We start from the raw sequence: 16,530 nt of genomic DNA, 5'->3' as shown, positions 1-16,530 counted from the left end.
CTTCAAAGTGGCATTTCAAGGTGTTAATTGGCACTAATGTACCTAGTATTATCTGATACGCCTTGTTGAAGAATTTGGTAAAGAAATATTTAATTCTAAGAGGTCACTTTTAATAATTCATTAGCAAACACGCACTTTTCCTAGCAGTGGTCACTATAGTAGCACTGAGGTGTATTGATCAAACCATCCAATACATAGCAACATTCCCTACCACTTCATGGTGAATTTCTAGGCACTGCCGTGCCGATCGAGCGATAGAATTCCCTGTTGGCCATATCTGGCATAACTTTTTTGGCAAGCACTCAGGATTCATCCGGGTTTCTTCTGTTCCTCTTCAAGATCACCAACTTTCAGCCATTACCCAACGATGGATATGTAGATGGGATGTGATTTGACAGATAAATTACACTATTGTACAGTACACATTTTGCAAAACTACTGCTAATATGCTGATGAATCAGTCAGATTCACTTTATATAAATGTATACATGAGCTTAATGTACCTGAACTCCTCCTGTGGGTCAGCTGTTCAACTTTAACTGATACAGAGACGTTGTCGTCGTCTTTCTGCTGCTCCCATAAGGGGTTGCCATATCGGATCATCTTCTTCCATATCTTTTTGTCCTCTGTATCTTGTTCTGTTACACCAATCACCTGTTATGTCCCCTCTCACCACATCCATAAACTTCCTCTTAGGCCTTCCTCTTTTCCTTTTTCCTGGCGCTCTAACTCTTATTAATCTTTTCCCAATATACCCAGCATCTCTCCTCTGCAGATATCCAAACCAACGCAATCTTGCCTCCCTGACTTTGTCTCCCAACTGTCCAACTTGAGCTGACCCTTTAATGTCCTCATTTCTAATCCTGTCCGTCCTCATCACACCCAGTACAAATCTTCACATCTTTAACTCTGCCACCTCCAGCTCTTTCTCCTGATTTCTGGTCAGTGCCACCATCTCCAGCCCATATAACATAGCTGGTCCCACTACTGTCCTGTAGACCTTCCCTTTCACTCTTGCTGATACCCATTTGTCACAAATCACTCCTGACACTCTTCTCCACCCTTTCCACCCTGCCTGCACTCTTTTTCACCTCTCTTCCACAATCCCCCTTACTCTGTACTGTTGATCCCAAGTATTTAAACTCATCCACCTTCACCAGCTCTACTCCTTGCATCCTCACCATTCTACTGGCCTCCCTCTCATTTACACATATGTATTCTGTCTTGTTCCTACTGACCTTAATTCCTGTCGTCTCTATAGCATCTTTCCAGGGTCTCCTCAACCTGCTCCCTACTGTCGCTACAGATCACAATGTCATCAGCAAACATCATAGTCCAAGGGGACTCCTGTCTAAATCTGGTCTGTGAACCTGTCTATCACCATTGCAAATAAGAAAGGCCTCCGAGCCGATCCCTGATGTAATCCCACCTCCACCTTGAATGCATCCATCACTCCTACCATAGACTTTACTACAGTCACACTCCCTTCGTACATATCCTGTACAACTCTTTCATACTTCTCTGCCACTCCCGACTTCTTCATACAATACCACAGCTCCTCTCGAGGCACCCTGTCATATGCTTCAGGTCCACAAAGACACAATGCAGCTCCTCCTGGCCTTTTCTGTACTTCTCCATCAACATCCTCAGAGCAAACATCGCATCTGTGGTGCTCTTTCTTGGCATGAAACCATACTGCTACTCATTAATCATCACCTCACTTCTTAACCTGCTCCCACTACTCTTTCCCATAACTTCATGCTGTGGCTCATCAATTTTATCTCCCTGTAGTTACTACAGTCCTGCACATCCCCTTATTCTTAAATATCGGCACCAGTACACTTCTTCTCCACTCCTCAGGCATCCTCTCTCTTTCCAAGATTCAGTTAAACAATCTGGTTAAAAACTCCACTGCCTTCTCTCCTAAACACCTCCATGCTTCCACAGGTATGTCATCTGGACCAATGGCCTTTCCATTTTTCATCCTCTTCATAGCTGTCCTTACTTCCTCCTTGCTAATCCGTTGCAGTTCCTGATTCACTGTCTCCACATCATCCAACCTCTTCTCTCCCTCATTCTCCTCATTCATCAGTCTCTCAAAGTACTCTTTCCATCTGCTCAACACACTCTCCTCGCTTGTGAGTATGTTTCCATCATTATCCTTTATCACCCTAACCTGCTGCATATCTTTACTAGCTCGGTCCCTCTGTCTAGCCAATCGGTACAGGTCCTTTTCTCCCTCCTTAGTGTCCAGCCTCATCATACGCCTTTTCTTTAGCCTTCGCTACCACTCTCTTCACCTTGCACCTTATCTCCTTGTACTCTTGTCTACTTTCTGCATCTCTCTGACTATCTCACTCTTTCTTTGCCATCCTCCTCCTCTGTATACTCTCCTGTACTTCCCCATTCCATCACCAGATTTCCTTTTCCTGCTTCCTCTGTCCAGATGGGATTCTAAAGGCCTTTTTCTTTAACTTTAAAACTTTTCCTACCCTGATGCCCTTCAACAACTCCTAAGGTTGCCACTGTCATCAGGCATTTACCACCTTTTGTCCACAGCTTCTTGCAGATGCTTCCAATACTACAGTGTCAAACAGATACATTCAGACTTCTTGTCACTAACCTCTCTTAAGATGTATAAGAAGCGTGTCTAGGGTCAGAGTTCACCTTGTCTCCTTCCCTCTAGGAATTTCTGTTACTTCCTATGTGAGAATTTAATTGCCCCTATAGTAGTATAGAGCCAATAGTAGTCTATGCCCTTTTTAAGCACCATCAAACCAGATAGTCTGAGTAAATGTTGTAGGTATACAAATAAACAAACTTTAGTTTTCTTTTCTGCTGCTCTGGCAAGTTCAAATGACCTCTTTTGTAAACTGGGTACAAACTTTAACTGTACCTCACTTAATTGGGAGATACCTGAGTAGAAGCAAGAACACACTTAATGGATAAGTGTAATTACAGGGTCAAAACCTTGTGCAAATAAATGTGACTTCAGCTAGATGTAGCAAGTGTTCATTAACTTTAAGAATGAGCTCATGATCATTTCTCACCAGTGACATTATGGTGTACATCCCAAGAGCCAGTTTCTATGACAATTATGTAATGCTTCCTGAACTTCCCCACCCCTGTCCATCACCTTACTGACATTACACATGACACCCCACCCTCTGCTTTATAATTAATGAGTTCACATACCAGTTCCACATGGCTCTTCAGTCTAAACCCATTTTGATTTTGTGAGACACTTGGCCACTGGGCACCTGCTGGCAAACATATACCCCAAAAATGCTCATATCTGAACTAAAAGTAATACTTTTCCTAGTGTAGATTTGCTTATATCTGTATAGAGCATTAGAGTATTTTATGATGTTATGTGAGTATTTTGGAATTATCTTGCTGTGTCCTCTTTCCTTAAACAGAGCTACAAAGGGAGTAATCCTGCCAGAAGTTCAAGCATTTCAGCAACATAGCTGTTTTTAATTTCTTCACTACACAATGGTCACAATCACAGCAGGGAACTAAAAAAAAGACATGTGTCTGTAAACTATTTGAAATTAATGTTATAATTCTGATTAATACATTTCTAAAAGTGCTTAATTGTTTAGAGGCTAGGAATGCACATGTGATGTTTAATATTGAGTCTCAATTTTATTTGAAAGCTGGTGTGCAATTAATGCTTTAAGTATAAATAGTCAAAAGCAAGATTCTAGAACTTTAATCTTATTACAAAATGCCTAAGTGCAACATATGAAAATAATTTTAGAGGGCAATTATTGTGAATAAAAAGTGTGTAACAGCCATAAATGCCAAATCCAGATCTGCTTTTTCTCACAGAGTAGTGATTTAAAATGAAAATATTTAAAATGTAACCTCATTATCAACAGGAACCAAAATGTAGTCACTGTCCTTGTATCAGACAAGCTTCATTGGTATCATAATTTGCATCTATCGCTTTAGTAAATTAGCTAATAACCTTTATTTGTACAGCGCTGAATGGTAAATTTACTTTGGATAATCCTTCCAGAAAAGTGAAAGATTGAAAATATTAAACTCATTATGTTTGTACTGGAGTCATAAAACATGCCAAAGTGAAAACTCTGCATCTGCACTTAAACTGAATTGAATAATAACTTCTAATAGTCATGTCTAACCTTCTTATAACACTCTAAGGCTCTTCCATTAAACAGACTGGAAGTTAATTAAAATGCTTCTTTAAATTCTAAAGTTAATTTGTTCTGTGAAATACCTGTAGGCAGACTTAACTGATCCAATCAAAACAATTATATTGGATAGTCAATCCTTCCATTTTAACGACCCATTTTAGAGAAAAACAGATAAAAGATGGAAATAGGTTAATTCTGTTAATATTTCCTAGGGATCGAGTAGTGGCTGTGTTTGTGCAAGGTGCTGCTTGGCAGTTTAAGGGATGGCCATGGCTGCTTCCAGATGGATCTCCAGTAGATATTTTTGCAAAAAGTAAGTATATTTTTGAACTTGGTCTTAATTGGGATTAAAAATCTCTTTTCAAATTTAGCCATAGGTACCCCTTTTCCATATATATAGATATATATATATATATATATATATAGATATATATATATATATAGATATAGATATAGATATATAGATAGATATATATATATATATATATATATATGTATATGTATATATATATATAGATATATGTATATATATATATATATATATATATATATATATATATATATATATATATATAAATATATAGATATATAGATAGATATATATACAGTGGAACCTCGGTTTACGAGTGTTTTGCAAGATGAGCAAAAATTTTTAATAAATTTTGACTTGATAAACGAGCGATGTCTTGCAATACGAGTAGTATGGATACACTTTGTCTGCTGAGCGTTATGTGATCATAACTGAGCTGATGGTTCTTCTCTCTTTCTCCTTATCTCGCTTGCTCGCCCAGCGCATCTCTCTCTCTCTCTCTCATCTCGCTCGCACAGCGCATCTCTCTCTCTCGCTCTCTCTCATCTAGCTCGCACAGCGCATCTCTCTCTCTCCTTATCTCGCTCACCCAGCGCGTCTCTCTCTCTCTCCTTATCTATCTCGCTCGCCCGCCCAGCGCGTCTCTCTCTCTCTGGCAATCGTCTCCTATTCTCCATCTGAGTCTGTGTGCCTCACTCATATAGTCACATCTGTTTACTACAGCATTGTGTCTGTGTGTGTGTGCTGTGAAGTGCGAGTCCCCGTCTTGCTCCCCAAAACACGAAGCTGAGTCTCAGTACTTTAACACCAGCTTTATTCAGCTTGAAACAGCAACAGCGCTGTTATTTATTGTACCAGGATCTTTAGAATGTTCCTTGTATGACTAATTGACGACAGGCGCTTATAGCATGTCTGCGATCTTTTTGGATGCGCTTATACGGCGAACTGCTACAGCGCTGGGAGACTGCGATTGCTTTGGGACGCTCTTCCGCGTGTTGTCCGTTGGGTGGAATCCCACATGAGTTTAGAACCTCACCCCAGCCATGATTCTTTATAAAGTTAAAGTGCATGTTAATTTGTATTACTGTATGTATTTTACTTTATATTTTGTTTTAATCATTTTTATATGAATAGTTTTGGGTTGTGGAACGAATCATCTGAGTTTTCATTATTTCTTATGGAGAAATTCGTTTTGATATACGAGTGCTTTGGATTGCGAGCACGTTTCCGTGCTCGCAAAACCGAGGTTCCACTGTATGTGTATGTGTGTATATATATATATATATATATATATATATATATATATATATATATATATATATATATATATATATACACACACTGCTCGTAAAAATTAAAGGAACACTTTTTAATCAGAGTATAGCATCATGTCAGTGAAACTTCTGGGATATTGATGTGGTCAGTTAAGCAGCAGAGGGGGTTAATCAGTTTCAGCTGTTTTGGTGTTAATTAAATTAACAACATGTACACTAGAGGGGCAACAATGAGATGACCCCCAAAACAGGAATGGTTTAACAAGTGGAGGCCACTGACATTTTTCCCTCCTCATCTGTTTTTTCACTAGTTTTGCATTTGGCTACAGTCATTGTCACTACTGGTAGCCTGAGGCGATACCTGGACCCTACAGAGGTTGCACAGGTAGTCCAACTTCTCATGGATAGCACATTAATATGTGCCATTTCCAGAAGGTTTGCAGTGTCTCCCAGCACAGTCTGAGGCATGGAGGAGATTCCAGGAGAAAGGCAGTTACTCTAGGAGAGCTGGACAGGGCTGTAGAAGGTCCTTAACCCATCAGCAGAACCGGTATCTGCTCCTTTGGGTAAGGAAGAACAGGACGAGCACTGCCAGAGCCCTACAAAATGACTTCCAGCGGGCCACTACTGTGAATATCTCTTACCAAACAATCAGAAACAGACTTCATGAGAGTGGTCTGAGGATCTGACGTCCACTAGTGGGCCCTGTGCTCACTGCCTAGCACCGTGGGGCTCGATTGGCATTTGCCATAGAATACAAGAATTGGCAGGTCCACCAATGGCTACCTGTGCTTTTCACAGATTAGAGCAGGTTCACCCTAAGCACATGTGACAGATGTGAAAGGGTCTGGAGAAGCCGTGGAGAACGTTATACTGCCTGTAACATCGTTCAGCGTGACCGGTTTGGTGGGGGTTCAGTGCTGGTCTGGGGAGGCATATCCATGGAGGGACACACAGACTTCTACAGGCTAGACAACGGCTCCTGATTGTCATTAGGTATCGGGATGAAATCCTTAGAGCCATTGTATGCTAGTGCAGTGGGTCCTGAGTTTCTCCTGGTGCATGACAATACCTGGCCTCGTGTCGAGAGTATGCAGGCAGTTCCTGGAGGATGAAGGAATTGGTACCATTGACTGGCCCCCATGCTTGCCTGACCTAAATCCAATAGAACACCTCTGGGATATTATCCGCTGCCACCAGGTTGCACCTCAGACTGTCCAGGAGTTCAGTGATGCCCTGGTCCAGATTTGGGAGGTGATCCCCCAGGACACCGTCCATCTTCTCATTTACATTTGCATATATACATTTTTTTGTAAAGTAAATGTGTATCACTCATTTTACTATGACATTCAGGATATCTGAATAGTTTTTGTTATGATCCACTATCAGCTTGAGATAACATTGAAAAACAAACTTACCTTTACCTTATTTAAAAACTAATTATACTTTGAGGAGTTCATTGAATTAGCTACAGTAGCCTATTTCTTGAACATCTCATTGTTTTCCTACTGAAAAGTGCATGTACTGTCCTTAATTTTCCACTATGGACGGGGTGGACAGCTGTTAAATCAACATTTCTTATTTCCATATGTATCTAACAAATTGAAGTTAAAAGTCAGGTAATGAAGAGGAAAGTAAACCAGCCTATTAGATTAAATACAAATTTAAAATATAAACCTCTAGTTGATTAAAATGCTATTGTCCAGAATTACTTTTAATGATAGCTAACAGTCTCTGGTATTGGTAATCTGTTGCACTGCTTTAATCTTTTAATATTTCAGCACTCTGAATTTGAGATTTTCAGATAAACAGGGTTATAAAATATTTAGCATAATACATTTCAGATTGTTTATCCATTCATTTTCTGAACCTTATCATTTCTACATGGCCAATCACAGCAGAAAGCAGACTATCATAGGACTCATTTATAGTTTTAATGCTAAAAATATATAATTTGTACATTTTCTTGCTTTCAATCCATATACTTTACAAGTATGTTAGTAGTGTGTCTATGCATGTATGTATATACAATACAATCCCTCTTAACCAGCCACCTCAGGACTGGACCCTTGGCCGGTTAATCCGACAAAACCTATTTTCATGTAGAAAAATATTTCTAAGGTATGTACTGTACCTCTTCCACATTCCTGAAGAAACCCTGTCCACAAGGCTTCATCCATGATTTCGCACATGGGTTTTTTTCTCATACGACGACTGGACAGTGTGGTGTAGCAGGTCCACAGCTCAGGTCAAAAAGGCCACTTGTTAAATAAATAATCGCTGCTTAGAGAGTATATGTGGCCCCAAGGACAACGTCTAAAGAACTGCAGGCCTCAATTGCCTCAATTAAGGTCAGTGTTCACGACTCCACCATAAGAAAGAGACTGGGCAAAAACGGCCTGCATGGCAGATTTCCAAGACGCAAACCACTGTTAAGCAAAAAGAACATTAGGGCTCGTCTCAATTTTGCTAAGAAACATCTCAATGATTGCCAAGACTTTTGGGAAAATACCTTGTGGACTGATGAGACAAAAGTTGAACTTTTTGGAAGACAAATGTCCCATTACATCTGGCGTAAAAGGAACACAGCATTTCAGAAAAAGAACATCATACCAACAGTAAGATATGGTGGTGGTAGTGTGATGGTCTGGGGTTGTTTTGCTGTTTCAGGACCTGGAAGGCTTGCTGTGATAGATGGAACCATGAATTCTACTGTCTACCAAAAAATCCTGAAGGAGAATGTCCGGCCATCTGTTCATCAACTCAAGCTGAAGCGATCTTGGGTGCTGCAACAGGACAATGACCCAAAACACACCAGCAAATCCACCTCTGAATGGCTGAAGAAAAACAAAATGGAAGACTTTGGAGTGGCCTAGTCAAAGTGCTGACCTGAATCCAATTGAGATGCTATGGCATGACCTTAAAAAGGCAGTTCATGCTAGAAAACCCTCAAATCTGCAAAGATGAGTGGGCCAGAATTCCTCCAGAGCGCTGTAAAAGACCCATTGCAAGTTATCGCAAACGCTTGATTGCAGTTATTGCTGCTAAGGGTGGCCCAACCAGTTATTAGGTTCGGGGGCAATTACTTTTTCACACAGGGCCATGTAGGTTTGGATTTTTTTCTCCTAAATAATAAAACCATCATTTAAAAACTGCATTTTGTGTTTACTTGTGTTATATTTGACTAATGGTTAAATGTGTTTGATAATCAGAAACATTTTGTGTGACAAACATGCAAAAGAATAAGAAATCAGGAAGGGGGCAAATAGTTTTTCACACAACTGTATATATATAGATATATAGCGCAACTGGGAGCCCAATCAAATCAGGCTACAAATTCCACATTTGTGAAATCTATACTTTCTTTGCAAAGAATTATTTGTTTTTTTAAGTACTTGAAATGATTTTGTTATCATGGCACTGATTTTTGCTTTAAATAGCCCTTTTCGGCCAATGTAATGAAGAGCTTCCTGTTTAAACGGGGCTGTGAGATGTGAACTCGGCTTCAGCACACCTCATTTGATTTTTTTCGGTCAAACAGATTTTTTAAAACAAACCATATTTTACAACTCTAATCAGAGTCGGAGTAATAATTATGTTGGTGTGGTCATTTTAGATCGGAGGTCAGCTAAAATTTAAACAATGGCCGTTGTTAATGCCCAGCCGTCATTACTCAGTTTGCCAATAGATGTCAGAAGGGCGGATGCCAAAACTGAACTGCCCAAAGATAGATTTCGACATACCAAGCAAATGGCGATACGTTCTAAATTACTTATGGTCCTGGAGCTGTCGAAGGGTTTAAGTCGGTCGACGATGTTAGTCCTGGAAAGTACGCCCCACCAAACTAACGTTCCAAAAACCAACCGAACTTACTGTTATCTGCTCGAACCAACACCGACTTGCTATACTTGGCCGTCCAGCGGCGTCACTGAAGCATTCGAACATTCTTAGCCAGTCATGCAGTACTGCGTCCGCATTTGCCATGTTCTTATAATAATAATAATAATAATAATAATAATAATAATAATAAATTTTATTTATAGGGCTCTTTAGATTAGCAGTAAATCTCAAAGTGCTACATAAAAAGTTTAAACAAAGACAAAGCAAGATAAAAACAGAGATAAAACAACAATAATTTTAGCATTTTTGTTAATATGTTTTCCTAAATAGAAAAGTCTTTAGCTGTTTTTTAAAACAGCCCACAGTCTGCTGTGTTCTTAGGCTCTCTAGTAGGCCATTCCAGAGCCTAAGAGCAGCAGCTGCAATGGCTCAGTCACCCATTGTATGAAGTTTGGTCACAGGGGGGCGAAGGCGGTGGGTATTTGCAAAATGGAGGTTTCTTGCAGTGGATTGTAATATTAGGAGTTCCTTCAGATATTGTGGAGCATTTCCATGGATACACTGGTGAGTGAGCAGACAGAGTTTGTATTCGATATGGAGGTGGATAGGGAGCCAATGAAGTGACCGAAGGATTGGTGAAATGTGTTCATATTTCCGCACCCTCATCAGGATTCTTGCAGCACTATTTTGAATTTGTTGGAGCTTTTGAAGGCTTTTGCTGGGTATCCCGATGAGGAATGCATTACAGTAATCCAGCCTGGATTAAACAAAGGCATGAACCAGTTTTTCAGCATCACAGCGGGAGAGGTAGGGACGGAGTTTGGCTATGTCTCAGAGATTTAAGAATGCAATTTTACAACATTATGTTCTAACTACAGAGGCAGAGTCCCATTACATTGTTCTAACTTGTATATTCACCATACATACAAGGTATTGATGTGAGTACCATACAGACATATGGACAGTATGAAATTATATATAAGGATATATATATACAGTCATGAAAACGTTTGGGAACCCCTCTTAATTCTTTGGATTTATGTTTATCATTGGCTGAAGTTTCAAAGTAGCAACTTTCCTTTAATATATGACATTCCTTATGGAAACAGTAGTATTAAAGCAGTGGCATTAAGTTTATTGGATTAACAGAAAATATGCAATATGCATCATAACAAAATTAGACAGGTGCATACATTTGGGCACCCCAACAGAGTTATTACATCAATACTTAGTTGAGCCTCCTTTTGCAAATATAACAGCCTCTAGACACCTCCTATAGCCTTTGATGAGTGTCTGGTTTCTGGATGAAGGCATTTCTGACCATTCTTCCATACAAAATCTCTCCAGTTCAGTTAAATTTGATGGCTGCCGAGCATGGACAGCCTGCTTCAAATCATCCCATAGATTTTTCAATGATATTCAAGTCAGGGGACTGTGACGGCCTTTCCAGAACATTGTATTTCTCCCTGTGCATGCATGCCTTTGTAGATTTCAAGCTGTGTTTTGGGTCATTATCTTGTTGGAATATCCAACCCCTGCGTAACTTCAACTTCGTGACTTATGCTTAAACATTATCCTGAAGAAGTTATTTATATTGGGTTGAATTCATCTGACCTTCAACTTTAACAAGGGCCCCAGTCCCTGAACTAGCCACACAGCCCCACAGCATGATGGAACCGCCACCAAAATTGACAGTAGGTAGCAGGTGTTTTTCTTGAAATGCAGTGTTGTTCTTCCGCCATGCAAGGCGCTTTTTGTTATGAGCAAATAACTCAATTTTTGTCTCATTAGTCCAAAGCACTTTGTTCCAAAAATGTATCTGGTTTGTCTAAATGAGCATTTGCATACAAGCGGCTCTGTTTGTGGCGTGAGTGCAGAAAGGGCTTCTTTCTCATCACGCTGCCATGCAGATATTCTTTGTGCAAATTCTGCTGAATTGTAGAACGATGTACGGATATATCATCTGCAGCAAGATGTTCTTGCAGGTCTTTAGAGGTGATCTGTGGGTTGTCTGTAACTATTCTCACAATCCTGCGCATATGCCATTCCTGTATTTTTCTTGGCTTGCCTTACCTTTTCCCATGATTGGACACACCTGTCTATGAGGTTCAAGGCTTAACACGCTAATCCAACCAATTTGGTGTTGCAAGTAATCAGTATTGAGCAGTTACATGCATTCAAATCAGCAAAATTACAAGGGTCCCCAAATTTCTGCACAGCCAGTTTTTCGCATTTGATTTAATTTCATAAAACTAAATACTGCTTCACTACAAATCTTTGTTTGGAAAACACCCTGGTACCACATACCATTGTTATCAATTTTTGTTGAAAGTAGAGTAAAATATTATGTAGGCTGAGAGGGGTTCTCAAACTTTTTCATATGACTGTATACATATATAAATAAACCAAAATACCAACTGTGTCTGTTGGTTTTAATGAAAATGTACAATGTTATATACTAGATTTTTCAGTAAATATGTTTCTTTTTGAAATTGTTTAGTGAATAATGTTCACTCATTCCTCAGTGGTTGCTTGAGGATTCATGTTGACTAAACAGATCTTGCTGTAATTTACAAATAGAATGCACTCAAAATGAATAGATCCTGAGTCATTGCCAGTTTACATTGGGATAATAAATATTACTACTCATGTGAAAAAAGCTGCCTAATCCTTTTATTACTCTTGTCAATATTTGAAAGTAGCAAACATTTGCTATCAAACTAAAAATGTTAAACAGATGGGAAAGATGCAAATTCAGACTGTTTAGCCTATATCCTAAGTACATTATTCCACATGTATAATCATGTAATGTAATTGCACATGTAAATGATCTCAGTTTAACTGCCCATGGGATATCTTTCTAACATTAAGGATCTGCATATGAATGTAATTGTAGTTGAGCAGTTTGTTTTTGGTGATCAGTCGTGACAAGTATTATGAGTTTTACTTGAATTACGGTAAGCAAAAGTGTATGACGAGCTTTAGTAAGTGACATCTATTGACAGTTGTGTTATATGATAGCATGGACAGTAGCTGCTGTAATGAGAGTTAATCAAATGAACATAAAGGCCAACATAATTGTGTTGTTCCATAGTCAGAGCATTCCACCTCAAGTATGATGAAGTAAAGATGGACCCTAATGTGCAGAAGTGGGACGTTACTGTTTTGGAACTGAGCCATCACAAAAGACATTTGGACAGACCTGTGTTTTTGCGTTTCTGGGAAACCTTAGACAAGTAAGTAATTACAGACATGTTAACTATAAAGCATCTTTGTGATAATTTCTTTAACTTTGTTATATTTTTGTGATTCTCAAAAATAAAATTTTGTAACATAAACTGATCCTAATAAAATAAGTTATTTTCAGTTTTAGTATTTTAAAATCTTATTGTCTGTTGTATAGTATTTGTGCTCTCTTATTATGTAGTATTTAGAGGTGAATTGAATTTTCACCTAATTTTCAAAAAAAAATCATAGTAATTTAACCACTTAATGAATGTATTTTTAAATTATATGGAAATATTTGTTTGAGCAATGAAAAGTAACCATTAAGAAACTGAAGTAAGCAGCTTATTTTTCTAACTAAACTATTGATGAAATATTAATATAATAAAACTGCTTAAATGTATTATTCCCATGATAATTTCATATTAGCAGTGCTTGGATTAGCTATATTAATCACTTTTCATACTTGCATTCAGCCTCACTTGTTTCATATGAAATTACTAACCTGAGTCAGTAATTCAAAGTGCAGCCACACTTGAAGGACTAGATGATTACAAACACATTGTAGTGGATGCTGTGCAGTTAATGTTCCCCCTATGCAAACATTAGTTATGAATGTATGAATCGTTTCAAACATAAATGAAAGATACTATATATATATGTTTATATATAGATATAGAGATAGAGATATAGATATATAGTAGCAAATTCTGGAGTCACGTGAATACATTTCAATTAATGCATTAAACTATTTTATGTAGAGCCTTTTTGTAGTAAACCTTTCAAATACAGAGTTGTGGAATAACTATTTATAATAAAATATATGTAGTGTGTGTATATATTTCCATTTGTAGTTTAGCCAAGTTAAGTGATAAGGTTGATAAAGTACTTGGAGACTTGACTGGAACCTTTATGCTCTAAAGTAGCATTACCTTACTCACTAAACCACATATGAATATGTTCTTGAAATTCTTACTGTCTTAAGGTATACTGTGTAGACTGACTGCTCAGCACTTAAGTTCAGGTGATAATTTTTAGTGACATTAAAAGAGACATATTGCGAGAAACATTAAATATTATCAACCAGAAAGAAAATGATTTCTTAGCATGCTTTCACCACAGAGTTAAAGTGACTTAAATTGTAGCAGCTCTGTATTGAACACTTCACACGTTACTCCCCAGAACAAACTGTTTGTGTGAAAAAGGGGATTTACAGTATACCTTTCTCAGAAACCATTCCACCTTGTTCATTTTAGAGCTAGTGCTTCATTGGTATGTTTGTCCTTCACCATCTAGTTTTAACATTTGTTCTGCTAGTCTTATAACAGAATAAATGTTTATAATTTCACAAGCATAAATAGATTATTTTCTTGAATTTCTCAACAGTTTATTTTTTTCTTACTATGCAATTGTCCTTCTTCTCTGAAGCATATTCACCTTTAAGAAACCTGATAATAAAATTACTATTACTGCTTAAAATTAGCTATTACTGTTTAATGGCAGTGTTTTATTCTTTTCTAATTGAAAAACTATTTACCCCTTAAATGAATAAATTCTGTATGCTTATACAGTATATATTAGGAAGCAAAAATTTTGAAAATATTTACACTGTTTTCTTAGTTTCTCATTTTGTTTAATGTGTTGGGCGCTTGTCAGCTTTCTGCAAAGAGAAAGCAAAAGAAATCCATTGAGCCAAACCGTTTCATTTGTGGCTTCCTGCAGACTAATTATAGATTCACAGCTAAGTACTTATTCCAAGTTTGAGTATAATAGTTGTTTTTTTCTCCTGTTGTCTTCACTGCATGTGTTGGTAGAATTATATCCTACACAGATCAGTTTTGGAAGTGCATGTAGCCATACTATGCCATTTCTGTTCTTAGTGTCTAGATGAAAAGTTCAAGGATGCATCAATATGCATGATCTTGCAAAGTATAAAAATGTGCATCTCTTTGTGTTCTCAAGGGAACAGTTTGGATGTGCCAGGCATGTGTGTAGAAAAATCTTTGACTTGTATTTATTTCATTGGAACATAAAAGAAAGCTTATGCTGACAGCTGCTTAAATCTGTGCATTGTTGTTGTTGTTGTGCTGTATGAAAGCCTTTCTGATACTGAATTTCCTTTTATTATTAACACAAACAGGTACATGGTAAAGCACAAATCCCACTTGAGATTCTGAGTCCTCTGGCTGCCACTCATTTCCTGCAGTTTGGATTAAGAAATATGAGCGCTGCCCCTGTCATGGGACTAGGACTGTTTAACCACCGTGTCTGAGAACTGTCAAGAGCTTCATCACTCAAGAGCAGCTCATATCCACTCGAACCTGCTTGTCGGAGGGCTTTCTGCATTGGCAAAAAGATTGTTGTCTGCCTTAGCTAGAAATAACCATTTGTGCTGCAGTTACCTTTTTGGGGAAGGGTGTGGGGTCCAGACCTTAGACTGTCATCTAGTTAATGTACCAAAAGTATATATTTTAATAGCTCAGTTTCTATTTTCATCCTGGAGAACTTAATTTACTTCTACCCCATATCCAAAGCTAATTTTGAGCCAAAACCCCAAAATAAAGTCTACTGCTCCTAAAATTGGATGATGTGGTACTTAATACTTGTTCATTTTTTGCATTGTAAAAATTATTTTTTATTTTTTTAAAGAGTCCAAGGCACTCGCAGATGTCTCTGACTTGGATTATAATTCAGACTCTTAGGAGCTGAAAATGTTCCATAGTGGAAAAAGTGTGTCAGTGAAAACTAAAGAAACAAAAGACAACAGATAAGCAGCACAAACAATCCGTTGGTACAAGTGACGCTTATGTAACACTGGATGATTGTGGATTTACTGAGCCAAATAGAGCTTTCTTTAATAAAAAAAAAAAAATTGCTATCAAAAAAGCATGAACTAAATATTTGTTTCTTAGGATTTTTTTTTGATAAGAGTAGCACCCTTTTTTTATTCCAGTGCTGAAAGATCTGCACTATTTCATTTGGATAGTTTTTGGACTTAGTTTGATTTCTCATCTGCACTGGTACTCTTCTTTTTCTAATTCAGCCGTGTCTAGGAATAGGATAAACTGCAGTTAAAACTGTGCAAGTACTACAAATTTTAGTTTATATTGTATTATTGGCAGAGTATGTTGTTGATAAAGCAAAATTATGTTGTCCATTGATTTATATGTGAATGGTTTTGGAACACCGGAGTTTCTTTTTTATTTTTATTTTGTTTTTATTTTCTCTTGTATTACAGAAGTGTTTTCAAATCTGCTGCCATTTGGAATATGGGATTATTGTACAACATGTTTCCCGTAATGGGACCTATGGTGGTGTTTATCTGTATGTCCAAATAAATAAAATGACTATATTTGCTTGTCATACAATTGTCTGCATGTATTGCCAGATACTTTATTTTTTATTAACTACAAATTCACCAAACGTCATGAGCTTGTATTAATTATATGGATTCTTTTTCTTAAAAAAAGGTAGGTACTTTCTATTAGAGACTAACTAAAATTTTGCTTTCATGGATGACACTCACAAAAATTTACACTTTTGATTGTTATAGTAAAACAGATTTGTAAAAGACAGAAATGTCCATACAATCAGGGTAAATTCTTTAAAACTCACTTTATAACTCCTCCACTGATTTATACTAAAAAACTATAAATTTGGCATATCATTTAATACATCTGCTTTGTTCAGGACATAAGTCATTTTTTCCAGCAATGTT

The 16,530-nt window shown here is 37.6% G+C and overlaps 1 protein-coding gene across 1 annotated transcript in view; it reads left to right on the top strand.

The window, feature by feature from the left end:
* Window positions 1-15,691, top strand: part of cdc73 (cell division cycle 73, Paf1/RNA polymerase II complex component, homolog (S. cerevisiae)) — a 342,051-nt gene extending 326,360 nt beyond the window's left edge. Inside the window, exons 15-17 of the mRNA XM_039734564.1 lie at window positions 4,376-4,476; window positions 12,682-12,823; window positions 14,953-15,691. Coding sequence (XP_039590498.1) covers window positions 4,376-4,476; window positions 12,682-12,823; window positions 14,953-14,989 — 280 coding nt within the window. The 3' untranslated portion in view covers window positions 14,990-15,691. The remainder of the gene's footprint in view (window positions 1-4,375; window positions 4,477-12,681; window positions 12,824-14,952) is intronic.
* Window positions 15,692-16,530: the final 839 nt, after the last annotated feature.

The sequence above is a fragment of the Polypterus senegalus genome, chromosome 14 (genome assembly GCF_016835505.1).
Source record: "Polypterus senegalus isolate Bchr_013 chromosome 14, ASM1683550v1, whole genome shotgun sequence".
NCBI lineage: Eukaryota > Metazoa > Chordata > Cladistia > Polypteriformes > Polypteridae > Polypterus > Polypterus senegalus.
The sequence above is the reverse complement of the archived record's forward strand: the minus strand, read 5'-3'. Positions and strand labels throughout refer to the sequence as shown.